The sequence below is a fragment of the Myotis brandtii genome, unplaced genomic scaffold (genome assembly GCF_000412655.1).
Source record: "Myotis brandtii unplaced genomic scaffold, ASM41265v1 scaffold231, whole genome shotgun sequence".
Taxonomy (NCBI): domain Eukaryota; kingdom Metazoa; phylum Chordata; class Mammalia; order Chiroptera; family Vespertilionidae; genus Myotis; species Myotis brandtii.
Genome location: NW_005358689.1, coordinates 1,103,491 through 1,113,838, shown reverse-complemented (window position 1 = coordinate 1,113,838; position 10,348 = coordinate 1,103,491). Strand labels below are relative to the sequence as shown.

Sequence of the window (10,348 nt, the reverse complement as noted above, 5' to 3'; positions counted from 1 at the left end):
TGTCAGCATTTTGAAAAACCCTAACTTAACTCTGGTGCCGTGTCACATACAGAAATTTTTTGATATTTGCAACCATAGTAAAACAAAGACTTATATTTTTGATATGTATTTTATATATTTAAATGCCATCTAACAAAGAAAAATCAACCCCAAAAATGAGTTCGCGTGTCCCCTCTGACACGCGTGTCACAGGTTCGCCATCCCTGGCCTAGGGTTTGCGTGCTGAGGCTTTGCTTGATGAGGAACGCGCGGCCTCCTGATTGTTTGCCCTCTGAGGTGGTGTAGGTTTGGGGAGAGCTGCTCGGTGCTGATCACTGTGGTGGCAGGAGGCACCACAACAATCATAGGCCTCACATGAAGCCTTGGAGTCAGTCCCTCAGTATATGGTAGTTCTTGGCAGCTCGGACGTGGGGCGGCCTGGTTTCCTTTGGCCCCAGAGGAGTTTGTCGACCTGGGAGGAATTTTTCCCGAGTTCTGCTGGTTCCTGCACGGCCTGGTGAGCTCCGCTGTTCCCTCTTTCTCTGCCGGGGGTGCAGGTGACACACTGTGCTCATGGGTTCACACCGGCCATGAAACCCGACTTCAGCTGAGCGCCCGGTTCCCCTGCACGTCCTCGTACCTGTCTGTGTTGCCTTTCCCACCCTGGGGTGTTCTAGAAGGTCTTCATGCTCCATGAATCGCTTATTTTTTTAACCTTCACCTGAGAGCTAGATTAGACCGTTTGCATAAAGAAACGCAAGTGATCCCTTTAAATTAGAATCTGATGGTTGGACTTTTGTATTGACACCCCGTAGAGCTTTCTCTTCTACTAGAATAAAATCCCAACGCTTGATCCCGGATTGTGGACCTTAGAGGCTTGCTGTCTGTGTTGTCATCTGGTCCTGTTCCCTCCTTGCCCTTCCGCAGCTTTTTTATATTCACGAGTGAACCACACTCGGCTCTTGCCCGCCTCAGAGCCAGGGCACTAGCTGTTCCCAGACCTGGCTTGCTTCCCTCCGGATTTGTCAGTGCTGCTCCCTCCGGTCCTTGGGGTTTCGGTTAAAATGTTCCCTCCTTGGAGAGGCTTTGCCTGAGCATCTTGCGAAAGTAGCCAGGAAGTTCTCTATGATGTCATCCTGGTTTAATGCTCTGCATCCACACATCGCTCTGTGTGTGTGTGTTTATTTATTGCCTTTTTGATCCCTGTCGCCCCAAACACATGCACTAGCGTGTAGACTCCCTGAGAGAAGAGATCTGCTTCCCTGCTCATTGCTGCTGCAGCGCAAGGAGTGCCTGGCACGTAGTAGGTGCTCGTCCTCAGTCAGTGCTCACTGAATGAGTACATGAGCTCCCTTCACCCTGCCTTACACTTCCCCGAGGTGACTGCAACCACCCACCAGATCCCTCCGTTTCCCGCTTCTGCACGCGCCTCAGGTTCTGCCTGAAGGTGTGCCCGCCCTCCTCCTGACTTGCATGGGGAGAATGTTCTCTTCGCCAAGGCTCACTCTCTTCCTGGAACACTGGATTCCGCTGCCTCCCTTTCCTCTCCAACTCTGCTCACTTGAGGTCACTAACCCATATTATGTGACGATGATTAAGGATTCTTTTCCTTCTAACGTTTTAAATGAAAAAAGGTGGGTAGCATCTGAATATGTTCTTTTTATAAGAGGGGAAATAATATCAATAGAATGGAGATGTCTCCTCCAAGTCCATCCCCTGATCACTTGGTGTAATGGCTTATGACTTTAGCCTTCTTCTTCAGGCTTTTCAGACTTCTTCTCTGCATTTGTACGTAGCTATAGAAATAGTTTTATGGGTTATGCCTTTCTCTATTTTTGCTTTATGTGTATCAATACCTTGCCCTTTACTATTTTACCTTCCAACAGAGCTTGGAGGTATTTTAAGATGTGTACATTTACAGCATTATTTCTAATAATCACATAATCTTTCCCAGTATGCATAAACTACGGTTGATTTAACCATTTCTTTATTCATAAACATTTACATGAATCCTGCTCTTGTTTTTATAAAGGCTGCAGTAAAACCCTTTTAGGAGCCTCTGGGTTACGTGCAAGCATTTCTGTAGAGTAGATAACAAGAGATGGGATTGCCTGGTTGAGGGGTCACGCATTTAAAATTTAACGTATTGCCAGATTCCCCTCAGCACAGGCTACATAAGTTCACCGTGCTACCAGCCTTTTCTAAAAGCATCCTCATCACCAGTTGCTAGGATAATATATTAATCTTTGCTAAGCTGATACTGCCCATTTGAAAATTTATTAGCTGTTTGGGTTTCCATTTTTAAAAACTGGTTTCTCCGTAGGTTTCCTTTGGCGTCTGCCTTTTCCCTCTTGCTTTGTAGGCATTCAAAACAAAGACAAATTGAAAAAACATTCTATTGTAGACCTCAGGCCAAGTTATCCCCTTTATGGGAAAAGTCTTTCCTTACTCCAAGACCGTAAACATATTCTTCTGTTATTTCATGCCAGAAGTTTTAAGATCTTTTCCTTCCTTCCTCTCCCCCACCCCTCCCTTGCCTCATTAATTTTTGTGCCTGGTGTGAATTAGGGATTTAACTTTTTCCCCAGATGGATAGTGAATCTTCTTAAGTGCCTCACTGAACAGTTTTTTCCCTACTGTCACGACATCACTTCCTGTCCTATGTCGTGTCTCCTAGGAAGGGGTGTTTCTGTAAGCTTTAGCCCGTTCCTTTCATTTTTTCTTCTTATTTAGGACAGAACCAGCTTTTGTTTGTCTTATAAAGATTTTTTAAAATTGATTTTTAGAGTGAGAGGAAGGGAGATGGAGAGAGAGAGAGAAACATTGATGTGAGAGTGAAACATGGATTGTCTGCCTCCTGCACGCCCCCTCCCAGCAATGGAGCCCTCAACCCGGGCATGTGCCCTGACTGGGAATTGAACCAGCAACCTTTCGGCGCAGGGACAACGCCCAACCAACTGAGCCACACTGGCCAGGGCGGGACAGAACCAGTTTTAATTACTATAGTTTTCCAATTTGTTGGGTATCTGTAAGGCAAGTGCTTATTTCATTCTTCTGCTTTTTATTTATTTTTATCTTATTTTTTTATTTTTTTTGTTCTTCTGCTTTAAAAAAAAATATATCTGAGCTATGCTTGTATAGTCCCTTTTTCAGATGTTTTAGAATTACCTTGAAAGGCTCCGTGAAGCATTCTGTTGGGATTTGGATTGGTTGCAGTGAACTCAACTGATTTGAGGGTTGTTTGTAAGGTGTGATTAAGAACGAAGTCTTGGGTATTAAGATTCTGTCTCTGTCATTTACCAGCTTTGTGATTGAAGGCCGGTCCTTAATCTCTGTGTTTTATCTACAGAATTGGGATGATAATTGAACCTATCCCATAGGATTGAGTGAGGATCCCAGGAGATAATACGTGCTGGGGGCTTAGCATAGCCCTCCATGCACTTAGTATTAGCTCTCAGTAAGTAATAGCTATGATGTTTTAACCCCCCCCCCCCTTTTGCTATAAATTGTCCAAAGTGTCCTATTTAACAAATAGTAAGTATATTACTTTGATTTTGTTAGCTTCTCAAACTTCTTATTTTCTTTGGCTGACAATCTTTTTAAAACGAGCAGCTTTGATTTGCCATCTCCAGTTCCTTCCTTGCTGTGTAGAGAGCATTTCTTAGATTCTTGTTGGGCTCGGGACCGATTGGGAGGGAGACAGATAAGTTTCCTGCCTTCAGGTAGAAGCAGGTTCAGCAGATGCTTAGAACGCGGCGTGGTAACTACAGTGATGGGTGGACCTGCTCCATCTGCCGGAGGAGAGGGTGCTGGGACGTATCCGTGCGCAGAGTGGCACATTCACAGTCACAGAGGCCGAGGAGATAGGGGAGGGGGGTTTGGGGGGCAGGGGCCTTGAAAACCTGTGGAGTGCATTTCAGCACGTGCAGGCCCAGGCCTGCTCTTGTTATCACAGGCCAGCAGGGCCTCGGCTCCCAGACCTACGGGAAGGTTCATGACCTTTAAAATGGTCCAACCCAGCAGGGATGGGAGTTGCCTCACTGCCTTTGAGTTCTTTCTTTGCTTCTGGAATCGGGGGATTTTATTTCCTTTGGAATAGTGTGTGTGTGTGTGTGTGTGTGTGTGTGGTGAGGAGGTGGAGGGCTACTCACTTTATTTCGATGGGTTTCTACTCATCTATGGTGTTCCCTTCCAGGGGGATCTGAGTAGAATTTCTGTGGTTTGCAGAAGAGGGACGTCTGTGTCGGCTCAGTACGCTCTGTCACTGGGAATAGGACCAGAACGGACCTTGGTTGCAACCAGGCCCATGAAGCTCAGGGTTAGCTCGCGAAATGGGCTGCTGCATGCCTGGCTGCTGCATTCTCTGCCCGTGCTGTTTCCTTAGGTATTGCCTCTGGTGACTGACAAGTGCATTGAGTTTTCTTAGGCTGTTTCAACTGTCTTCTATTAAAAATGATACTGGCAATCGAGAAATACCGATCAGTTGCCTCCGCATGCATCCTGACTGGCATGGAACCCACAAACTGGGCATGCGCCCTGACTGGGACTCGAACCCGCAGCCCTTTGGGCATAGGATGGCCCATGAGTCAGGGTTGGGAGATTTTTTTGAGGGGAGCTTAAGGTACCTGGTTTCTCCTGAAGTTCCCATCGATTAGGGTGTCTCGCTGAGCCCTTCTTTCTGTCTCTAGAAAAGTTCTGACAAGTGGCAGTTTCCCTGGAGTGGCCAAGTGGATGTATTTTTAGTGCAGTGAATAGCCTGTTATCTGGCAATGGATACATGTCATTTTTTAACAGTTTTTAAAATGATAATTTAAAAAGTCTAATAGAGAGTAAGACTAGGCTATTTAGAAAGTTGTTTGTGAAATGTTTGGTTTATGTGTTTAGAGAATCCTAGAACCGTTGGCGTTAGAAGGGACCTCAGACCATCTCATGTCTGAGGTGACGGAACCTTTGAACCCCGGGCGCTGGCCAGGTGGCAGGCTGATGGCTGGTGAGGGGCCCACGGAGTGAGGTCGGCCCCGGCTCCTTCCAGGGGCCCAGACACAGGCCTCCTTCCAGGTCTCCACCCGGCTCGACGAAATGTTTGGTTTATGTGTTTAGAGAATCCTAGAACCATTGGCGTTAGAAGGGACCTCAGACCATCCCATGTCTGAGGTGACGGAACCTTTGAACCCCGGGGGCTGGCCAGGTGGCAGGCTGATGGCTGGTGAGGGGCCCACGGAGTGAGGTCGGCCCCGGCTCCTTCCAGGGGCCCAGACACAGGCCTCCTTCCAGGTCTCCACCCGGCTCGACACTGATGGTGTGTGTGTGTGTGTGTGTGTGTGTGTGTGTGTGTGTGTGTGTGAATTCCGTGATACTGCGTTTTCTAAGGGGCCTTTAATGGAAACAAATGACCTAAGATGCCATGCCCACGGAGTGAGGTCGGCCCCGGCTCCTTCCAGGGACCCAGGCACAGGCCTCCTTCCAGGTCTCCACCTGGGTGTGGGAATTCCGTGATACTGCGTTTTCTAAGGGGCCTTAAATGGAAACAAATGACCTAAGATGCCGTGTATTTCCTACACCCCCAATGTATACTGTGCATGAAGGAGGATGACATGCTATGTTTGTCTTTCTTCCAGAACGCCCCGTCGCAGATAACGAGCGGATGTTCGACGTCCTGCAGAGGTTTGGGAGTCAGAGGAGCGACGTGCGTTTCTTCCTGAGGCACGAGCGCCCCCCTGGCAGGGACTTCGGTGGGTAGATTCTGTGAGCAGGCGCAGGGTGCGGACTGTGTTTTTATGCGTTGGGGTGGAACCGGGCAGTTTGAGGGGAGAGCAAGAGGTGAGTGCGAACCGTGGGAAGAGGCCACGTTTCTAAGATCTGCCTGTTGGGGAGGAGACACGGGGATGGTCTTGCTTATTCTGTTTGGTTGGAAGAAGAGAAGTTTTTTGTTTTTTAAGATTTTTGTATTGATTTTCAGAGAGAGAGGAGGGGAGAGGGAGAGAGAGAAGCATCGATGCGAAAGTGAAACATCGATTGGCTGCCCCCTGCATGCCCCCTACTGGGGATCGAGCCTGGAACCTGGGCATGTGCCCTGACCGGGAATGGAATTAGCAACATCTTGGTTCATGGGGCCCCCTACTGGGGATCGAGCCTGGAACCTGGGCATGTGCCCTGACTGGGAATGGAATTAGCAACCTTTCGGTGCATGGGATGGCGTCCACCCAACTGAGCCACACCAGCCAAGGGGGCAGATGGGAGACGCTTTATGGTAGTTTTCAATGCGGGAGGGGAGGCGGTTGCAGTACGTGAAAGAGGGGAAGCTGAGGGGGCGTCCCTCAGCCCTAGTGGAGAGATTCTGTGGGCAGAGGAGGGAGCCTCTTCCATGGTGACAGGACAGGAAGGAGCGGTCGCAGTGCGAGTAAATGTGTGCGCCTGTGAGCAAGTCGGGGAACTTGTCACCGGAACACGCTTTCTCAGGCGGAGGAGGCAGGCCTCTGAAGGTGAGGATGGACGTGAAGAATAGGAGAGAGCCCCAGGGGAGCAGGTTGGCGGGCTCCATGGAGGCCATGAGGCCACCCGTGACCTTCTCCAGCCCTGAGGGTCGTAAGGGAAAAGGTGGTTGAATTGACCCCAGTCTGGGGCGATGCCAGACCAATTCGGTGGAAGGTCAGGGACAGGGATGGCGAGGATACTGGCAAGATGACATCTAAGCTGGGTGGGTGGGAGGAAGTGAGGATGGGAAGGGCTGAGGGGAAAGGGCGACCAGGGTTTAGAGGTGACAAGTCTCAGGTCGTGCAGGGGTGAGTGAGGAACGTGTGGTCACAAGCAGAACGCTGGGAGGTGACGTTCCGGGGTGGGGCTCCTCTAAGTGGCGAGGGTCCAGGTTGGTCATGAAAGGAGCCTGGGTTGGGGTGGGGATGAGGAAGCCCAGGGCCGAGAGCCTGGCTTGTGGAGGGGACGGTCATGTGGGAGGCAGGCAGGCCCCGCGGGGAGAACACGGGAGTCAGGTGCTCGCCCCGTGATGCGGGCTGTGACCAGGTGTGTAGGTGATGGTGAGGAGAGGGCAGGAGGCAGTCATGACGGTGGAGAGACGGCAGGCTGGACGCGTCCCCGCCCTCCGGGCAGGTCTCGGAGGCTGTGGGAGGGTGAGCAGCTCAAGGCAGGCCCGTGGGAAGCTCTGTTCTCCGCGGGAAGGCCCGGTGGGGGCGGAACGCTAGGTCTTTCTAAGACTTGGCGTTTCACAATGGGAAGCTGGGGGTTTGTGACTTCCGTATATAATTCTGGGGAGTAAGAATGTAGGTAACATGTTCGTCACTGGATGTCATGAAGTCTCGGTTTTATCGCTTTAATGCAGATATCCATATGGTACCCAACAATGAGAACTTATCAAGTGTAGACCGTGGAGGAGCTCAACATTGACTTGTCTGGCCTCTTCCACTCTGCAGTTGAGAAGGCTGATACTTCGGGGTTCAGTGACTTGTCAGAGGCCACACACCCAGAGGCAGAGCCAGGAGTGGGGCTTGCGTCACCTCTGCCAGGCCGGCTGGCATGCCTGCCAGTGTGACTGGTGCCCGTGGCTCTCATTTAAATGAGCACGTATTTTCTCCCTAAGCGTTCTTCTTCTGTAGCTTTAAACTGGCACCTGCATCTCGTTTTTATTTTGTTCTTTGTTTACGTTGCTGTACGCATCCTCTTGTAAGAAAGGAGTTGGACTTTACCCACTCACCTGCCAGTTCAAATGTCCGCCCGTGTCGTCCTGGCTGAATTATTAAACGGCCTCGCGATAGTGTGATGTGCAGTGTCGGTGTGTCTGTAACGTGAGAGTAGGATGGGAAGGGGAGGGAGCTGTTTCACGTTGTCACAAACTCCAGTGCCACATGGTGTCTGACTTGGGGTAGAGCAGGGCTGCTTGTCCGTGTCCTCCTTAGTGGGGACGGCTAGGTTACGGATGAGGAGGCTGTCACCATGGTCTTCTTCCAGTTTCACCGGACCTGGGACCCAGAATGGATGTGGAACTATTTTTAAAGCTCTTGCCTCACACTCTAACTGTGGGACTGCATGGCCGGGAAGGAACTGGTGGGGGCTGCCTGGGAGGCAGTTCTAACTGTGGGACTGCATGGCCGGGAAGGAACTGGTGAGGCAGCGAAGACAGCAGTCATTCCTAAACGGGAGGTTTATTTTTTTGCAGAAATAGTGTGGCCGATCCTGGAGCTATTTTCTCAGAGAATTGCACAGTGTTTTAAAAATAAAGCTAACACAGTCCTAGCCCATTTGGCTCAGTGGATAGAGTGTCAGCCTGCGGACTGAAGGGTCCCGGGTTCGATTCCAGTCAAGGCCACATGCCCGAGTTGCAGGCTCGTTCCCCAGTGGGGGGCGTGCAGGAGGCAGCCAATCAGTGGTTCTCTCTCATCATTGATGTTTCTATCTCTCCCCCTTCCTTCCTCTATGAAATCAATAAAAATATGTTATAAATAAGTAAATAAATAAATAAAGCTAGCACATTAGGACTAGGGATGGTGTGACCCCGGGGTCTGAGGATATCGTATTACTGGCATGGGAATTTGTGGTAAGCTTTAGGCAGATTCAGTAGACATTTGATTCAAAAGAAATTTTACTCTAAAATTTCTTGATAATTGAATAATCTTTCTAATTTCTGGAAGTATAAATATTAGCTTAATTTCACTTATTTAAAAAATTCTCTTTGTTGATATTATCTGTTTCTTACAATGTATCTGTTTAAATTAGGACTATTTTCCCTTATGATGCATTAAGTGATGCTGAGAGACCCATATATTTTGGCTTAAAACATTTGTTTTAGCCAAAACAGAATACAGTGTTTTCCAGTTAGTACTTTCCCAAACTAAGAAAATGCAAGATTTTTACTTAAATAAATGGGAAGTACTTCATAGTACTTAAGAATTACCACAAAATGCTCTCAATAAGCCAAATATTCAAAATACCACTTGTATTTTCAATTGCTTCCTTCCCGTGTAAGTCACAAAACACTCAGTGAGCACAGGACGGATTGATTTAATGCTCACTTAATTCTTTCAATGAAACTGTTTCTGATTTCACTCCTGAGGAGCTAAATGGAGAACTAGGAGGAGCTACTCGGAGCGAATGGTGTGATTCACCCGGAATGAGAAGTACATTGATTTTGTTACATTTCCCCCTCTTCTGGTCTCTGAATCATGCAGCTTTCCTAGGGAAGGGTCAGCAAGGGGCGTTTAGTAAAGTTCACTATTCACTGTTCCGAGAGAGGCTTCCCAAAACAGGCTGAACTCGAGACCTCAGTGCCGTCGCTATTAGAAAAGATTTTGTTTGAAGTTTCCTTTCAACTTAAAATATCAAAGGGCAGCAGTCACAGAACTAAGAAATGGACTGGCACTTGGAGTATCTGCAACTCTGACTTAATGCTTAGTTTTGGATTTTGTGCTTAGTGAGTGGACCACGGCCTCAGGACCCAACTTTGAAGAGAAATGGTGTGAAAGTTCCTGGTGACCATCGGAGGAAGGAAAACGGGGTGAGTACCTGTTACTCCTGCTAAGCAGTCCCGCAGCACTGCTGCCTTTTTAACCTTTTAAGCTCACTCGTCGTTACTTGGTTATTCAGTGGGTTATTAAGAATAGCCCTTTTTCAAAGGTTATTTTATATTTATCTCATAGAAACAGTTAATTTTTATGCTCTCTCCATGCTGACTATTGAAAGAAGTTAGACGCTGAATATACCAATTCAGAACAAAACATGTAGAGCACATGTGTGAGGAAGTATTTGTTTGGGAGTGATTGTGTTTGTTGCTATCATGTTTCTAGAAAAATGGGAAGTTATTTACCAGCGCTTTGGCTCTTGCGTGTGAATGTCAGCAGTATCTTTGGGGTACCCTCACATGTCTTCTTTTCGGAGCTCAGGATTTCTGATGCTGTGGGGATTGGCTAGACGGCCTTCTCCCACCTGCAGTGACCTCATGTTAGGGTCCAGGTCATCTGAAGTGGCATTTGCTCCTGCTCCATCTTTTCCCAGATCTGGCTGTGAACGGCTGACAGGGAGGACAAGGAGGGTCTTAAGCATTAACAGGATTTGGGTGCTTCTTGACAATATATATCTTTTCCCTTCACTGGGTATTTTTTGTAAAAAACCGCTTTATTGATGTATAATCAACATGCAGTAAACTACACATTTCAGATAGTCTGACATACTGCACACACCTCTGAAACCGTCACCATAGCCACGGTCTTGAAAATCCCCGTCACCCCAAGTCCCCTGTTGTCCTCTCCTAATCCTTCCCTTCTGGCCTCTCCTCACCCTCAAGGAACCACCAGTGGGTCCACTTTCTGTCTCTACAAGTTAGTTGTGTTTTCTAGAATCTTCTCCAGCATGTACTCTTTTT

At 48.3% G+C, this 10,348-nt stretch overlaps 1 protein-coding gene across 1 annotated transcript in view; it reads left to right on the top strand.

The window, feature by feature from the left end:
- Positions 1-10,348, top strand: part of TP53BP2 (tumor protein p53 binding protein 2) — a 107,963-nt gene that overhangs the window by 76,601 nt on the left and 21,014 nt on the right. The window contains exons 3-4 of the mRNA XM_005866511.2: positions 5,598-5,711; positions 9,402-9,484. Of these exons, the coding sequence (XP_005866573.1) occupies positions 5,598-5,711; positions 9,402-9,484 (197 nt within the window). The remainder of the gene's footprint in view (positions 1-5,597; positions 5,712-9,401; positions 9,485-10,348) is intronic.